At 39.5% G+C, this 19,336-nt stretch overlaps 1 protein-coding gene across 5 annotated transcripts in view; it reads right to left on the reverse strand.

Moving 5' to 3' along the window:
* Positions 1-19,336, reverse strand: part of MTA3 (metastasis associated 1 family member 3) — a 162,931-nt gene that overhangs the window by 102,534 nt on the left and 41,061 nt on the right. For all 5 annotated transcript variants that reach the window (XR_009009946.1, XM_057558457.1, XM_057558455.1 and 2 more), the window contains exon 4: positions 9,626-9,752. Coding sequence is in view for 4 of the 5 variants with exons in the window: in XM_057558457.1 (XP_057414440.1) it covers positions 9,626-9,752 (127 nt within the window). In the remaining variant the exon portion in view is untranslated. The remainder of the gene's footprint in view (positions 1-9,625; positions 9,753-19,336) is intronic.

Below are 19,336 nucleotides of genomic sequence, written 5' to 3' on the forward strand. Positions count from 1 at the left end.
GTTATTAATAATTACTATATTCCCCCCCCAAAATTAACGAGAACAGTGGCGTTATTTTACATTTTTGCAAATCTCTTCAATGTCTGGCTTAATAGACAACTAGGTTTTCACATGAGTAACTAGTTTACTTCATTTTCAAAGAACATCCATCAAATACTCATGTCTCAATAACCACAGTTCGTCTCTCAGTGGTTATTTCAGGCAAAAATGGTGTTCCGTGAAAAAGGTAGCTAGTTTAGCTCATATTTCAAACAAGCCCATGAGTTTTTTCTCAAAATTATCATCATACTTTCATATGCAGCAGAAATTATTTATGCATACTTCCCATTTCAGCACATGGAACATTAAAAGGATGTGTAATCTCTTTTTTTTCTTCCAGTTTTATTGAGGTATAATTGACATACAGCACCATATAAGTTTAAGGGGTACAGCATAATGATTTGACTTACATACATCGGAAAATGAAGATGTGTAATCTCTTGAAATAAGGGAGAAGTGATGGTTGCACAACGTTGTCAGTATACTGAATTTTTTATACTGAATGCCACTGAATTGTACCCTGTATACTGTACAGTGGTTAACATGTTGTGTGAATTTTTCTTCGATTTTTAAAAAAAGGCATTTGAGACTTATTAAAATTAATTAATAGTACTGTTTTGCCAAGAACATTCTTAAGTGGAACTTGTCTTTTTTTTCTTTTCTTTTTTTTTTTAAATTAATTTATTATTTATTTATTATTTTATTTTTGGCTGTGTTGGGTCTTTGTTTCTGTGCGAGGGCTTTCTCTAGTTGCGGCAAGCGGGGGCCACTCTTCATCGCGATTTGCGGGCCTCTCTTGTTGCAGAGCACAGGCTCCAGACATGCAGGCTCAGTAGTTGTGGCTCACAGGCCTAGTTGCTCCGCGGCATGTGGGATCTTCCCAGACCAGGGCTCGAACCCGTGTCCCCTGCACTGGCAGGCAGATTCTCAACCACTGCGCCACCGGGAAGCCCTTTTCTTTTCTTTTTAATTGCAAATGCATACAATACAGTGATGACTATAGCACAGTTTGGTGACACTGCCGTGATTCCTGCTGACTTGGTGCCAGCAGTTTACCCACCATTGCTTTTGCACATGATTTTGCTTTTGCACATGATTTTGCTTTTGCAAAATCAACACGGAGAAAAGGCAAATAACATCTTACTGTTGTTATGAGAATAGTTTTGATCTCACAAAGGCCCTCTTGAATGGGTCTATGGGGACATCCAGAAGTACACGAAACATGTTTTGAAATGTTCTTGGTCCTTTCGATTCCCAGAGATTTTGGACTCAGCTTCTCAATTTATACACACATACACATAAACAGACACACACAACTCTGCTAAGCTTTTCTTTGGAATTACATTGAATCTTTGGATCAATTTGGGAAAAACAGACTTATTGTCATTTATTTACTTAATCTTTAATTCCTTTAGCAATACTCTGTAATTTCTGTGTGGAGTTTTTACACATCTTTCCCTTTTTTTAGACATCTTTTATTTTTTTAAATTTATTTTTATCTTATTTTTGGCTGCGTTGGGGCTTTGTTGCGGCGTGAGAGCTTCTCACTGAGGTGGCTTCTCTTGTTGCGGAGCACGGGCTCTAGGCATGTGGGCTTCAGTAGCTGTGGTACGTGGGCTCAGTAGCTGTGGCTCATGGGCTCTAGAGCGCAGGCTCAGTAGTTGTGGCGCATGGGCTAAGTTGCTCCGTGGCATATGGGATCTTCCCGGACCAGGGCTCGAACCCATGTCCCCTGTGTTCGCAGGCGGATTCTTAACCACTGTGCCACCAGTGAAGCCCTAGACGTCTTTCTTTAGATTTATTCCTAGGTGTTTGATATTGTTTGATGATACTGTAAATAGTACCTTTTTAAACTTAATTTTCTAACTGACCTCTCTTCACACCATATGTATAAAACAGACCTAAATATAAAAGGTGGAAACTTCAAGAAAACATAGAAGAATATCTTCATGATCTTAATTAAGAAATCTCTGCCCATTATAAGATCGTGACACTTGGATTGGTTTTTGAATGAGCACTCTTTCTGAGTAACAAAGTATTCTTTTTTTGGTTTTTGGTTTGTTTGTTTGTTTTTTGCAGCTTGCGGGATCTTAAGTCCTGTGCCGTCCCCCTCCCCCACCCCGTCCCCCCGCAGTGAAAGCATCGAGTCCTAACCACTGGACTGCCAGGGAGTTCCCCAAAGTATTCTTACTCTAGATTCATTCTGCTCCTTCATATATATCAAACCTATCAGGCATGTCTATTAATGTCTCAAGACCGGAATTTTTCCAGCCTTTATTTAACTGTCCTCCTCCCCTCCTCCTGCTGTTCCATCATTCATTTTCCTACCAAATTTCTCACATATTTAAAAACAAACCAACCAACCTAGAAAGAGCAAAGATGACAATAGCAGCACTGAAGAATAAGCACTGCTTAACGGGAGGAAGCTGCACACAAGGAATGTAGCTCCTCTGCCATTCTGAGTAAACTCCAACAATGTGCAGCCCAAATCCAAAGAATGCACATAAGATTAGGAATGAAAATGCACTGAAGATACACCAAAATGTCAGTGCTGCTGGGTGAAGGGATTACAGGGGTGTGTGTGTCTTTTTTGTGTGTTTTTCCCATTTCAACAATAAATTATAATTCTTCCATTATCATAAAATAAACAATAAAAGTTTACTTTTAAATTTTAATATGCAGTGATGTTGAGGAAACAGCAAAATGGGCATATTCATAATATACTGTGGTGGGAATATAAACCAACAGAATAATTCTTGAAGGAAACAGCATTTTGCAACAAAAACATTTGGAAAATGTACCCCTAAATTAGAAACAGGTCTGCTATCAAATGGTAACAGTAGCTAATGTTTCTATTGTACTTTACTACTACTGGGGAAGGAAGAATAAAGAGGACTTTAGTTTTTAGTAGATTCCCATCTATTCTGTCTTCATCAAAACCAGCCAGGTTGTCACGCAAGGCAGGGGATTAAAATGGATGCAAAACAGCATTTTCCCTCTCTAATGTCCAAATGTACAAACTTTTTTTTTTTTTTGTTAGAGACTGGAGTTTATTTATTTATTTTATTTATTTATTTTTGGCTGTGTTGGGTCTTCGTTTCTGTGCGAGGGCTTTCTCTAGTTGCGGCAAGCGGGGGCCACTCTTCATCGCGGTGCGCGGGCCTCTCACTATCGCGGCCTCTCTTGTTGTGGAGCACAGGCTCCAGACGCGCAGGCTCAGTAGTTGTGGCTCACGGGCCCAGTTGCTCCGCGGCATGTGGGATCTTCCTAGACCAGGGCTCGAACCCGTGTCCCCTGCATTGGCAGGCAGATTCTCAACCACTGAGCCACCAGGGAAGCCCCCAAATGTACAAACATTTAAATAATACTTTTTCCATTATATATCTAATGTGTTTTCATTTCAGACAAAGTAGAAATATAGAAAAGCATAAATATGAAAGTTGCTTGCATTTTCTGATAGTAGTGCAATCCTGAAATCTATCAAATACCAAGTTCCTACTTACATTTGTGATGCTGACTCATATTTATGAATGAAAATGACCTCATTTATTTGCAAAAAGATCTTTAACTAAATAAATAAAACAAAACAATTCTGCAATAAACATATCAGTATATATATTTCTACACACTTACATGAGAACCTCTGTTAGATAAAATCAAAAAAGTGGAATTGCTGGGTCAAAGGATATTCACACGTTAAAGTTTGATTTCTCTGATTATATTAACATTCGAATATAGAAGAGTTATCTATTTCCCCACCCTCATCAACACTGAGTGTTAAGACAAGAACTTCAGTATTCCATCCCCCAAATACCTCCTGTTGGCTAGAAACTTTTCCATTTCTCCCTTTCTCATGGTTGCTATATATGGTTTATAAATTCATTTTGTTTGGTGACAAATAATATGTACACAAAACAGATTTCCTATCCTCTGCTTAGCCCTCCATGTGAACACTTGATGTTGACTCTGAGTCACTCTCCCTCAGAGTCCTAAGCAACCTGTGATTCCATGTATCAATCTTTAATTTTCATGAAAAGAGAAAGGCACACAATCTAAAACTTCATTTAGGGTCAGCAGTAATTGAGAGGAGATTATTCTATCTGTTGATGACTTTTATTTCCTTAACAAACAAAAATTTAAAAAATGGAAACTATGCAAGCTTCAAAGTCTAACTGGCCATTGAGTACCTGTGCTCCACAGCAGGCAGGAAAAAGGAGAAACAGGACATACTAAGGAGCTTCTAGAATCTCACACTCTAAGATGATGTCTGACTTGAAGAACCTAAAAATTATACATATGAAGAACCTATGAAATTATACATAAAACCCAAGATTTCTAACAGCCACTAAAGATACTTTTTCAACGGAATTAAGAAAGCTCTTCATTTTGGAGGGCAGGAGACAATGTAGAAGCAACATGGCATCACTTAAACCAAGAAAAGTTCACGACAAACTGTGGTTGCAGCCAGTCTTCTATGAAGCAATAATGGCGATTATGGTGATGATGATGATCATACTCTGGAATCTTAACCTAAAAACTGTTTAAGAGGAAAAGAACGTAAGGCTTTCTCTGAAGCATACTGCCATTAAGAGACTGCTTGAACACTATGTGCACCTATGTCTTCAAGACCTATTCTACTACTGACACTAAATTTAGGTTCTGGAAGAGTTTCTTTGGACTTTGTTGAGGTGAAATAATGAGGTAGACAGGACACTCACCAGTGATGCTCTGAGCAAGGGCCAGGTCTAACGACATGGATATAATGGTTTCTCTATCACCACTCACTCCTTGTAACAAGACTTGGAGATCAAATCATCCAGTCCAAAAGCCCTTACTATAGGACACATTGAGGCCACTAATCAAGAGGTACCTAAGGAAATGCTTTTAAGACACAATGAAGGGCTTCCCTGGTGGCGCAGTGGTTGAGAATCTGCCTGCCAATGCAGGGGACACGGGTTCGAGCCCTGGTCTGGGAAGATCCCACATGCCGCGGAGCAACTGGGCCCGTGAGCCACAACTACTGAGCCTGAGCGTCTGGAGCCTCTGCTCCGCAACAAGAGAGGCCGTGATAGTGACAGGCCCGCGCACCGCGATGAAGAGTGGCCCCCACTCGCCGCAACTGGAGAAAGCCCTCACACAAAAACGAAGACCCAACACAGCCAAAAATAAACATAATAAATAAATAATAAATAAAAATTTAAAAAAAACAAAAAAAAAGACACAATGAAGCATAACTTCCAAGGCTGTAATCCAGATCCCAAGGCTGGCAAGCAGGAAAAGATGGGCTCTGTTTAAATATGACTAACTAGCTACACCAGAGGCAGGGAAGAGGTATTAATCACTACACATACAATGCTGTAACTAGCAGCTTTTAAAAAGCCAAGCTTCGTGTGTTCAAGATGAAGGAAAAATGGCATTGGACCATATATAAGACACATCCATAAACTTAAGCACCCAATCAAGTAGGCAGTTCCCAGGCGCTATTTATATCTCTAACACTGTAAAATAGTATAGATTGTATGCTTAACTCAGTTTTTAATTTAGTTCTCCCCATTTGACTTGAGTAAATAGAAAAATTATGTGAAAAAAATAGAAAATCAAAGAGCCTATCTATTCAACAAGCTTCTAAATAGCTGTCTTTCTGTCTCTGATGCTTTTTAACACTTAGAGTCATGTATATATCATAATATTGTATATTTGCAGCCACGTGATCTGAGTTCAAGATTTGAATCTGCCATTTAAAAGCTGTGAGACTTGGGCTTCCCTGGTGGCGCAGTGGTTGAGAATCTGCCTGCCAATGCAGGGGACACGGGTTTGAGCCCTGGTCTAGGAAGATCCCACATGCCACGGAGCAACTGGGCCCGTGAGCCACAATTACTGAGCCTGTGCGTCTGGAGCCTGTGCTCTGCAACAAGAGAGGCCGCGATGGTGAGAGGCCCGCGCACCGCGATGAAGAGTGGTCCCCACTTGCCGCAACTAGAGAAAGCCCTCGCACAGAAACGAAGACTCAACACAGTCATAAATAAATAAATAAATAAATAAATAAAAGAACGTGAATTTCTTTAAAAAAAATTAAAAAAATAAAAATAAAAGCTGTGAGACTGAAAAGTTATTTAACCTTTTTGTGTTTCAGTTTCCTCATCTGTAAAAGGAGGATAATAACAGGACCTACATTACAAAGTCATTGGGAAGATCAAATAAAATACATGTAAAGCAACTGAAATAACACCTATCATAAAGTTTCAATAAATGTTAGAATTTTTAAAAGCCAAGTTCAATAAACATGGGCTCTATATAACTGAACACAGTGTTCTATAGACACACACACACACACACACACACACACACACACAGTGACAGGTCTAGCAGCTGGCATAACAATAAATTTTATAGTCCTTTATATCCCACGCAGCATATAATCTATTATTAATGACCTAAGGCACTGTGCAAGAAGCATGATGTCTCTTCCCTTCACCCCAAAAAGTGTTCCAAAGGAATTCTCGTGTTCAAATCCTATCTATCCTAACAAGACAGATACAAACAAATCCTCAAGAGAGAGGTCAATCACTAACTCTGCCCAGAAAAGTCCTGGTCCTGTTCATTCTCTTCCAATGAAATCAGAAGGAAGGAAGAGTTGCCTCCCTGCCACTTCGGGAAGCTTGTAGCACCCAGTTAGTAGTATAGCTCACAAACTACAAAGGACCTCAGGAATGCCTCAGTCAGGTTTTCTCCTCTGTTCCATACAGCACCAAGGAAATTCTGGGCACTTAATAATGCCCCTAAGGGCTTCCCTGGTGGCGCAGTGGTTGAGAATCTGCCTGCCAATGCAGGGGACACGGGTTCGAGCCCTGGTCTGGGAAGATCCCACATGCCGCGGAGCAACTAGGTCCGTGAGCCACAATTACTGAGCCTGCGCGTCTGGAGCCTGTGCTCCGCAATGGGAGAGGCCGCGACAGTGAGAGGCCCGCGCACCGCGATGAAGAGTGGCCCCCACTTGCCGCAACTAGAGAAAGCCCTCACACAGAAACGAAGACCCAACACAGCCATAAATTAAATAAATTAATTAATTAATTAATTAATTAAAAATGCCCCTAAGAATAAAAAGCCAGTATTCATCAAATTACCCCTCTTTGCTGCCGAAGAATAATGGGACTTCAGTAATTTTCTCCTGTTAAAGCACAGATAAATAGGGCATGACTTCAACGTTAGCAAAATGTCAAGATCACGCCAACGTGCACTTGTGCTACATCAGCATGAGGGCTGGTTAGCACAGCTTTGTGCTTTGGCTGGAGACTGCCCCTAAATCCATTCAGCTGTTTGAAAATGAGAGCCATAAATGAGAAAATATGGCTCCACACTACTCCCTCTTAACTTGGAGAACAAAAAAGTTAAGAAAACAAATGCTTCAAATGTCTATATCTCTTCCTCATAATTCAAAAGAATTGCCACCAGGTAAACTCCTTAAGTTTACAAGCTGGGGAACCCTGTCTTATTTATCAAGCAGTTAGCAAGCTCCCTAATTGAGAATATACTCAGGAAATGTGTTCAACATGACTGAATGATCGTATATTCTATGTTATTTCTATGTTCAACAAAGGGGTGTCTTGATAATTACATTTCAATATACTCTCTCAGTCCTTATGACACATGAAAAATACTTGACTAGTTTTTCCATTCCAAGCAATCTGTTAAAGGAAACCAACATTACTTATAAACAGATTCCAAGCTATCAGGAGGGTAAATTAAAAATATACTTGCGTGTTTTGGATACATTTTTAAAACCATTTGTCAGATTCTTGTTCTGGCAAGAGTCTTATGACTGGCCACATAACTTCTTGAGCTTAAAATGAATCCTTATATTCTAGCTTCTTCCAATTAAATGATAAATGCATATGGCTCTTCAGCATTTATTAGTTACCTATATCTTTAAAACAATTACAAAATATGTTTGCATGTTTCATCTCTTTGAGCAAAAATTAACTTACTTTCCTATTTCTTGAAATACCCCTATTTTTAGGTTGAATACTATTCCCACATTATCTGGCCTGATTATCTTTTCTAACACAGGACCTAAGTCACACAGAACATACTAACTCTAGCCAATCTAAACACAGTGTCCCCATTTTTACATACTTTCTTGAATTTGATTATTTTCTAGTTATCAATATACAATAGAATTTTTCTATAACAACAGAAATCTAATATTCTGTTGTAGCTGTCGTATCATAATTCATTTAACCAATTCCCTACTAATGGACATTTACTTTCAATTTTATACCACTAAAGGCAATTCTGAAACAAAAAATAAATACAAAATAAACACAGTGTCCCCTAAAAAACCTAAATAAAGCAATGATATGATGTTAACTACTGAGGAGGATCAAGTTATCTCTGAAAAGATTTGGAGAAAGGGGATTCTGGTATCTTTGTGATACACTTCCTGCCTTAGAAGATCTCTGTGTCCATTTCTGAAAAGAGAAGTATAAGAATACACAAAGGTCTGGGGAGTTGGGGCATGTGTGTTTGTGTTACAAAGACCAAACTGGAGCTTCAGGAAGTCTCCAAACATGTCTGAGCCCAAAAAAGACAGACTTAGATACAATACCGACATTCAGAGCTAAAGAAGAGGGGCCAATTTTTTTTAAATAAACAGTTAATACGTTTTATTTCCACATATAAACAGTTTTTAAGACAATAATAACTAGTGAAGAGTTGAATAAAAGAAGTAGAGATTGTGAACAACAGTTGAAGGAATTCCTTTAACGTCAGGGGACAAAAACACTGCATCCTGGACACAGGCTGTTCCCTGCACACACCCATGCTTACCTGTTCCCTTTACCTGAAACATGCCCCCCAATCTCTCGAAGGCTGAGTAAATGCCAACTCCTTCTGAAGTTTTTGAGTTCAAACATTTTGTTATACCTCCAACATGCACCTATTACAGACAGCACTCAGAAAGAGCTCAATTGTATCTATGCTTAAATCTTACCACTACCGGATCAAAAAGACCACCACCATTCTCCCAAAGCTACAAACCAGGGACTGGATTTCACTTTTACATCCCATCATTGCACAGATCAGATGCAAGTGAGTGAGTAATAAAGAATATAAAGTTTTCATCCCAGAGGACCTCAAAAATCAATCAATCAATCAAAAGCCTTGTATCCTACAAGGTCAAGAGACAAGTGCCTGGGAACCAGATCTTGGGTTCTAGTTCTTGGACTCCAATGACTATATTATTTTCTAGGAATCTGGAGAAGACCAGCATTTCCCAAAATGCTATCTGCTGGACACTGTTCTGCAAGATGCTAATACATACTTAAATAAATTGGAAAAGTCTGGATTAAAACAAAGCTAACATGGTTACTTTACTGCAGAAAATTTGCAGGGCTTTAAAATGCTAATATACACTATAAATTTCCAAGATAAGATTACATAATGAAGCCTTTAGTGAACTAATTTGAGCAAGATTGTTGGGGAGAGTTTGGAAAATGCCTCAAAAAGGTTGTTTTAGTTTGTTTGTTTGTTTTTCCCAATTGTCACAATATTACTGAGTACTTCAGATCAAATTCTAAAAAGTTCTTACCTGATATGTGTTGCAGGCAGAGATTCGTACTGGCGTGACAAAAAGAGCTCCCTATGTTTCAACTGATGTTTCTGTTTATCGGTCAGGTCAGCCTCAATTGTTGTTTCTGATTCTTCCTCAATTTCTTCTACACAAATAAAATTCAAAAAATGCATTATTACAAAGTACATTACCTATTTGGTTATTAAGATAGATTGAATCAGCCTTTCATTCAATATTTTTTTCAAACGAATTGATTTTAAATTTTACACATTTAACTTGTCATTTGAATTACAACCATAAAATTAAGTTAGCCAGGCCTCAAAGGAAGAACTCCAATTTTAAGATGGCAGATGGAACATACGCATCTATCTCCTCTTCCCCCATGAAACTACACCAAAATATCAATGAAAATGTATTAACATTTCAATGATAATAAAAAATGAAGCAACAATGGAAGAAAGATTTTCAACAACAACAAAAAAAGATGGAAAGTAGATTAAAAAAAAAAGGAAAAGTACACACGTAGTCAAGAGAAGGAAGTGACAATCTATGTGCATACAGAGAGGGATGCCACGGAGAAGGCGGGCACAGGGCGTGTACTGACTTATCCCTTGAAGCTACCAAGTGTTATGAGAAAGAAAGTAGGGTGAGAGCAAAAAAGCAGGAGGAAGGGGTTGAGAGTCTATCTATAACACAATAACTTAATCCCAGAACACTCCAGTTAAAAAGAGTACAATCAGAAACAAATAGTACAACACATTTCAAATTTGATAACACAAATAAAAAACTAATAGAAGGATTAGAGGATAATGCTAATGAAATCTCCTAGAAATTAAAACAAAGAGATAACTGAAAACCAAAAGATTAAAATATTAAAGAAGAATGCATGAGGTCCAACATCCCACTAACAAAAGTTCCAGAAAGAATAGAGAAAACAGATTCTTTTACCTCTTTGTTTGTTTGTTTGGGGGTGGGGGGGCATGAGGGAAGACCTATCAAAGAGATGATTCAAGAAAATTTCCCCTTACTAAGTGTCCAGTGAGACTGAGTGTCCCGATTGAATTCCTGTCATACTTAACTTTTTTTTTAAGTGACAGCATGAGAAGATTGCAACCATTTACAGGAAAAAAGTGTAGGCACAAGCAAAGAAACCAGAATCCGAGTGGAATCACAGATGAACAGCAACACTGTGTGCTAAGACAGCACAGCAATGCCATCCAAGAGGAAAAATGGCATTCAACCTAGAATTGCATAGTAAACTATCAAGTCTGAAAAGAGAGTAAGGACAAACTTCTTGCATTCATTCAACCAAGATTTACAGTTCACCCTTGAACAATGTGAGTTTGAACTGCACGGGTCCACTTATATGTGTATTTTTTTCAATAAATACAGTACACTGGAAAATTTTTTGGAGGTTTGCAACAATTTGAAAAAATTCACAAATGCGGACTTCCCTGCCAGTCCAGTAGTTAAGACTCTGCGCTTCCAATGGAGGGGGCGCGGGTTCGAACTCTGGTCAGGGAACTGAGATCCCACATGCTATGCGGCCAAAAAAAAAAAAAAAAAGACAGAAAATTCACAGATGAACCATGTAGCTTACAAATATCAAAAGAATTAAGGAAAAGGTATGTTGGGACTTCCCTGGTGGCACAGTGGTTAAGAATCCACCTGCCAATGCAGGGGACACGGGTTCAATCTCTGGTCCGGGAAGATCCCACATGCCGCGGAGCAACTAAGCCTGTGCACCACAACTACTGAGCCTGTGCTCTAGTGCACGTGAGCTACAACTACTCAAGCCCGCGTGCCTAAAGCCCATGCTCTGCAACAAGAGAAGCCTCCACAATGAGAAGCCCGCGCACCGCAAGAAAGAGTAGCCCCCGCTTGCCACAACTAGAGAAAGCCCACGCGCAGCAACGAAGACCCAACGCAGCCAAAAATAAATAAATAAGTTTTTAAAAAAAGGGATTTTTCACTTAAATGTTTATTAAAAAAAAAAAGGTATGTCATGAATTCATAAAACATGTGGATACTAGTCTATCCTTATATAGGCATAAGGTGAATGATATTTAATAAAAACTACTGTGTTACCTTTCTTACTGTTTCATAACTTTCCTTTCAAAGAATTAATTACCATTCACTATATTATATTGCCTCTCTCTCTAGTAACTGGAAAAACTGCTTATCAGCATATTATCACAGGTAGGTGGGTTTTTTTAAAATTGTATCAATGTTTCCAATAGTGTATTATGAATATAACTGTAACACTCTATGCCATAAAAATTTTTAAATGATTCATTCATTACCATATAGGCTAGGCTACTGTGAAGCAATCATATCAATTACACTAGGCTACCATAAAGAATCATATTGGCTGGGCTTCATTGGTGGCACAGTGGTTAAGAATCCGCGTGCCAATGCAGGGGACACGGGTTCGAGCCCTGGTCCTAGAAGATCCCACATGCCGCAGAGCAACTGAGCCCGTGTGCCACAACTACTGAGCCTGTGCTCTAGAGCCTGCGAGCCACACTACTGAGCCCACGTGCCACAACTACTGAAGCCCGCGCGCCTAGAGCCCGTGCTCCACAACAAGAGTAGCCACCACAATGAGAAGCCTGCGCACCGCAACGCAGAGTAGCCCCCACTCACCGCAACTAGAGAACGCCCGTGTGCAACAACAAAGACCCAACACAGCCAAAAATAAATAAATAAATAAATAAAATTTATTTTTAAAAAAATCATATTGCTGATTCTTCATTATCAATGCATGGATCACTATACCTGTAAATAAACATGAACTTCTTTTTCACATTTTTTTTTCCTTTTTGATGTCTAGTATTAGTAACACACATAACATCTACAGTGTTTTGTAGTGTATAAGACAATACTGATGTAGGTACTGACAGACGATTCATCTTATAATCAGATAACAAACTTATGGTATCAATAAATACAGCATAGTACTGTAAGTGTATTTTCTCTTCCTTGTGATTTTCCTAACATTTTCTTTTCTCTGGCTTACTTTAAGAATACAGTATATATTCTGTATGACATATAAAATATGTGTTAATCAACTGTTTATGTTACGCATAAGGCTTCCAGTCAACAGTAGGCTATCAGTTAAGTTTTGAGGGGAGTCAAAAGTTTTATGAAGATTTTCAACTGTGCAGGGGGTTGGTGTCCCTAACCCCTGCATTGGTCAAGGGTCAACTGTATTAGGCACCAAAAACAGGCACTAATCAAGGTGCTGGAGGCAATCAGTGAGCAAAAAAGTTGCTACTAAGAAGAAATAATTCGAAGTGTTTGCCTCTGGGAAACAGGGTTGGAAGAAAAGGATGGAAAGGGGAGACAAAGTTTTGCCTGAGATTTTTTTTTTAATGCTGTATTTAATATTCTTTTTAAAGAAAAAAATTATTAGATGTCATTTACAGATATAATTCCAAATAATTTTAGATATAAAAATTTTAAAATATAATACCTGTAGAGGCTCACAGATCCTCTGCAGCCTTACCTGGACCAGACCAGAACAGACTGTGTAGCTATGGGAATAGCAGGAGTATTAAGAACTCAGAGTCAGGGAGTGGGGTGACTGGATTCTCACACAGGAAGTAAAGCCCAAGGTTAGGCCTCAGAGCCTTAATTTTTGGACAGTGACAAAACACACACACACACACACACACACACACACACACACACACACACACACAGCAACACATTTCTGTTCCTCACAATTCTTTCTTATAAATTTCTTACGTACGGACCCAGGACCACAAGAGATTTTATCATATGTGACCCCCTAGTTGTAGTTCTTCTGAGTTGTATGAGGGCAATTAATAGGCTAAGTATCAAATCTTTTCTACCTTCAAACTTTTAAAACTCTGAATTGAAAATGAATGTGTAAAAATTAGAAACTGATTTAGAAAAAGACCCACCTAACTCAAAAACAGAATAATGTGATTTAAAATTCTTTGATTGTTCTTTATAATGAACTACTCAAAGAGAAATGAAGCACTAAAAGAGCCATTTACTTGCAAGTCTAATAACATCTCACCAGTGGAAATCAATGAAGTTATTGCTGCATTGGCACTATTAGCACCAGCAAATATCACATACAAAATTATACTCTTTACCTAATTAGGATTTGATAAATTGTTGTTCTATAAAACACAGCTAACTGAATTCTAACGTATACCCTATAGAGCTAAAACAGCAACAAGCTCTAAAAATAATGGTAACAACAGCAAATCTTATTTTCTTGTACATTCTCTTGATACTGGGTGAAAAGGAATAAAATCTCTCAAGTTCAATCTAACCAAACACAGAAATCACCAAAACAGCATCTGAAACTCATTTTTTCAAATTTACAAGTTAAATTTCATTTACATATTTGTATAAATTTCTATTGGCTTCTGAACAAGAAATGATTCCCATGCCACTAACATCCTAAAAACATTAACCACAATGGCAAAAACTGGCATTTAGACAATGAAAAATTTAAAAGAATAGAACTATCATCAAAAATCACGGGGCTTCCCTGGTGGCACAGTGGTTAAGAATCGGCCTGCCAATGCAGGGGACACAGGTTCAAGCCCTGGTCGGGGAAGATCCTACATGCCGCGGAGCAGCTAAGCCCGTGCGCCGCAACTACTGAGCCTGCGCTCTAGAGCCCTCACGCCACAACTACTGAAGCCCGCACACCTAGAGCCCGTGCTCCACAACAAGAGAAGTCACCACAATGAGTAGCCCCCTCTCGCCACAAGTAGAGAAAGCCCACGTGCAGCAAACGAAGACCCAACACCACCAAAAATAAAAATAAAAATAATTTTTAATAAAATAAAATTAAAAAAAAAAGAAATTAAAGAAGACTTACGTAAATGGAAAAACTATGTTCACAGATTGGAAGATTTAATATTGTTAAGATGGCAGTACTGCCTAAATTGATCAACAGATTCAATGCAACCCCTACCAAAATTCCAACTGTCTTTTTCACAAAAATTAGCAAACTAATCCTAAAATTCATATGGACATGTAAGCAACCCAGAATAGCCAAAATAATTTGAAAAAGAATAAATTTAAGAGTACTCACACTTAAAAAAAAAAAAAAAAAAAGAGTATTCACACTTCCAGATTTCAAAGCATTTTTCAAAGCTACAACAACCAAGACTGTGGTACTGGCATAAGGATAGGCATAGATTAATTAGAATATAACTGGGAGTCCAGAAATAAGGCCGTACATTTATGCTAAATGATTTTGGATAAGGATGTCAAGACAATTCACTGGGGGAATGAATAGTCTTTTCTACAAATGGTGCTGAGAACAACTGGACATCCACATACAATGAATAAAGCTGGACCCTCACACCACATACAAAAATTAATTCAAAATGGATCAAAGACCTAAATGTAAGACCTAAAACTTTTATAAAACACTTAGAATAAAACACAAGTGTAAATCTTCATGACCTTAGACTAGGCAATAGTTTCTTCACTATGGCACCCTAAATAAATCACAAGCAACCAAAGAAAAAACAGGTAAATTAGAATTAGTATTAAAATTTTTGTGCGTAAAAAGGTACTCTGGGGCTTCCCTGGTGGCGCAGTGGTTGAGAGTCTGCCTGCCAATGCAGGGGACACGGGTTCGAGCCCTGGTCTGGGAAGATCCCACATGCCGCGGAGCAAATGGGCCCGTGAGCCACAACTACTGAGCCTGCGCGTCTGGAGCCTGTGCTCAGCAACGAGAGGCCGCGATAGTGAGAGGCCCGCGCACCACGATGAAGAGTGGCCCCCGCTTGCTGCAACTGGAGAAAGTCCTCGCACAGAAACGAAGACCCAACACAGCCAAAAATATAAATAAATTAATTAATTTAAAAAAATAAAAATAAAAAAATCGTGTTTAAAAAAAAAAGGTACTCTGAAGAAAGCAAAGAGACAACCCATAGAATGGGAGAAAATGTTTGCAAATCATGTAACTCATAAGGTTCTAGTATCCAGAATATATAAAGAACTCTTTTTTTTTTAATTATTAGCACCTTTAATTATTATTTATTTATTTATTTATTTATTTGGCTGTGTTGGGTCTTCGTTTCTGTGCGAGGGCTTCCTCTAGTTGCGGCAAGCGGGGGCCACTCTTCATTGTGGTGCGCAGGCCTCTCACTATCGTGGCCTCTCTTGTTGCGGAGCACAGGCTCCAGACGCGCAGGCTCAGCAGTTGTGGCTCATGGGCCTAGTTGCTCCGCGGCATGTGGGATCTTCCCAGACCAGGGCTCGAACCTGTGTCCCCTGCATTGGCAGGCAGATTCTCAACCACTGCGCCACCAGGGAAGCCCATAAAGAACTCTTAAAACAATAAAAAGACAACCCAGGGCTTCCCTGGCGGCGCAGTGGTTAAGAATTCGCCTACCAATGCAGGGGACACAGGTTTGAGCCCTGGTCTGGGAAGATCCCACATGCTGTGGAGCAACTAAGCCCATGTGCCACAACTACTGAGCCTGCGCTCTGGAGCCCGTGAGCCACAACTACTGAGCCCACTTGCTGCAACTACTGAAGCCTGCGCACCTAGAGCCCGTGCTCGGCAACAAGAGAAGCCACCACAGTGAGAAGCCCGTGCACCACAAGGAAGAGTAGCCCCTGCTCGCCACAACTAGAGAAAGCCCGCGCACAGCAACAAAGACCCAACGCAGCCAAAAGCAAAATAAATCAAAATAAATAAATTTTTAAAACACCATTCACAAAAAAAAAAAAAAGACAGCCCAATTAAATAATTGGCAAAGGATCTGAATACATTTCTCCAAAAGATACACAAAGAGCCAATTAGTACATGAAAAGATGCTCAACATCAATAGTCACTAGGGAAATGCAAATCAAAAATACCATGAGAGGACTTCCCTGGTGGTGCAGTGGTTAAGAATCCGCCTGCCTACGCAGGGGACATGGGTTCGAGCCCTGGTGAGGGAAGATCCCACATGCTGTGGAGTAACAAAGCCCGTGCGCCACAGCCCATGCACCACAACTACTGAGCCTGTGCTCTAGAGCCCATGTGCCCCAACTACTGAAGCCCACGTGCCTAGAACCCGTTCTCTGCAAAAAGAGAAGCCACCGCAATGAGAAGCCCATGCACTGCGACAAAGAGTAGCCCCTGCTCACCGCAACTAGAGAAAGCCCACACGCAGCAGCAAAGACCCAACACAGCCAAAAATAAAAATAAATGAAATAATTTTTTAATTAAAAATTAATTCATTAAAAACTACCATGACATATTTCACATTGACCAGAATGACTATAATGAAAAAGATAACAAGCAAAAATGTGGAGAAATTGTAATCTTTGTACATTATCAGTAGAAATGTCAAATGGTGCAGCTGCATTGTAAAACAGTTCAACAGTTCCTCAAATTGCTGAACAGTTACCATGTAACCAAGCAATTCCATTCCTAGATATATACCCACGAGAACAGAAAACATGTCAATACAAAACTTGTACATGAATGTTTATACAGCATTATTCATAACTGCCAAAAAGTGGAAGCAACCCAAATGTCTGATAAATGGATAAATAAATGTAGTATATCCATACAATGGGATATTTATCATTTAGCCATAAAGAGGAATGAAGTGCTGATTCATGCTGCAATGTGGACGAACCTTGAGACATTGTATTAGTTCGAACAAAGGAACTTTCTGGCCAACTCCATACTAAATGAAATATTACAAAAGTGAAAGACACAAAAGGTCACATATTATAGGATGCCATTTATATGAAAAATACAGAATAGACAAATCCACAGAGACAGGAAGTAGCTTGGTGGTTGCCAGAGGATTAGTGGGGGGAAATACAGGGACTGCTAATGGGTACGGGGTTTCTTTTTGGAGTGATAAAAATGTCCTGGAATCAAATAATAGTTATAGTTGCATAAATTTGTGAATATACTAAAAACCACTGAATTGTACACCTTTTAAAGCGGTAAGTTATATATGGCATGTGAATTACATCAAAAAGAGAACAAGCTAAACCTTAAAAAAGGTGGGGGAAGGTGCAAATGAAATGCAAAAAGTCAAAAGAACAATGGGTAAATTTCAGCATAGTCATGGAATGGGATTCTACTCAATAGCTAAAAGTTAATGAGTGAATCCACATATCAACATGGACAGATCACAAAAACTTGATATTGAGCGAAAAAGCAATCTGTAGAAGGACACATATGTAAAACACCATTTTTTAAAATGCAAAAACAATGCTCTAAATACATACATATGTAACAAAAGTATAAATACACGAATGGAAAAAAATAACCACACACTAAAGTTAAGACAGCAATTCACCTATGAGGAAACCAGGAAAGCAATGGAGTTGGGAAGGGATGCACACAGCACTAAAAGAATCTGAAGCAAATATGTATGTCACAATAAGGGAGGACAAAGTTGGTTGGTAGGTTCATAATAAGCACATTATTCTCTTTTCTGCTTCCTAAAAATACCTCAAAATAAAAAGTGAACAGGACTCAAGAGAAGGAAAACTGTAACTAAACTTTAATCCATGTTAAACTGGTTTTTTCCTTAATGAGACAACCACCACAGTTGATCATTTTTATTTATTTATTTATTTTTTGGCTGTGTTGGGTCTTCGTTGCCGTGCGCGGGCTTTCTCTAGTTGTGGCGAGCGGGGGCTACTCTTTCATTGCAGTGTGCGGGCTTCTCATTGCAGTGGCTTCTCTTGTTGCGGAGCACAGGCTCTAGGCGCACAGGCTTCAGTAGTTGTGGCACGTGGGCTCAGTAGCTGCGGCTCGCAGGCTCTAGAGCGCAGGCTCAGTAGTTGTGGCACACGGGCTCAGCTGCTCCGCGGCATGTGGGATCTTCCCAGACCAGGGCTCAAACCCGTGTCCCCTGCATTGGCAGGCAGATTCTTAACCACTGCACCACCAGGGAAGTCTCGATAATCATTTATTTACCTATGCCTTCCTTCTCTCCATATCTTTGTTATCATCTTGCCAAAATATTAACTTCAACTGGCATTCTGTATAACGTTAATTTCCGAAATATATACAAATAAATATACGTAATTATAAATATACAACTAAATTTTGGGTTTGAAGATTAAATAAGGAAGGGAACAAAATAGAAAAGTGGCCCATCTTGGGAGATCAAGAACAGGTAAGCACCAAGAGTTGACTGCTTCTATAAAGAAATGCATGAGATAAAACAGGGAGAATACTGGAGTGGATGAAAAGTTAATAGAAGTAAGAAGATCACATGTAAAGTTGAAAGGAGTCTCTGAGGTTCTGGTACCTAATCCATGAGACTTTCACCAACCTCCAGGTGGAGGCGTCCCCTCCTCTTTGCTATAAAGCAGCACCCACATAAGCTTAAGGTACTTACTTGTCACAGTATGCTTTGTGCAACAGTCATCTGATTCAGAGTCCCTTGAGAACAAAGATGGGTCATTTATCTTTGTATCAATGCTGATTTTCTCATGGGGTAAAAGAGATGGAACCTCAAGAAATGTTCAGGGCTTCCCTGGTGGCACAGTGGTTGAGAATCTGCCTGCCAATGCAGGGGACACGGGTTCGAGCCCTGGTCTGGGAAGATCCCACATGCCGCGGAGCAACTAGGCTCGTGAGCCACAACTACTGAGCTTGCGCATCTGGAGCCTGTGCTCCGCAACAAGAGAGGCCGCGATAGTGAGAGGCCTGCGCACCGCGATAAAGAGTGGCCCCCGCTCGCCCCAACTGGAGAAAGC

The sequence above is a fragment of the Balaenoptera acutorostrata genome, chromosome 12 (assembly GCF_949987535.1).
Source record: "Balaenoptera acutorostrata chromosome 12, mBalAcu1.1, whole genome shotgun sequence".
NCBI lineage: Eukaryota > Metazoa > Chordata > Mammalia > Artiodactyla > Balaenopteridae > Balaenoptera > Balaenoptera acutorostrata.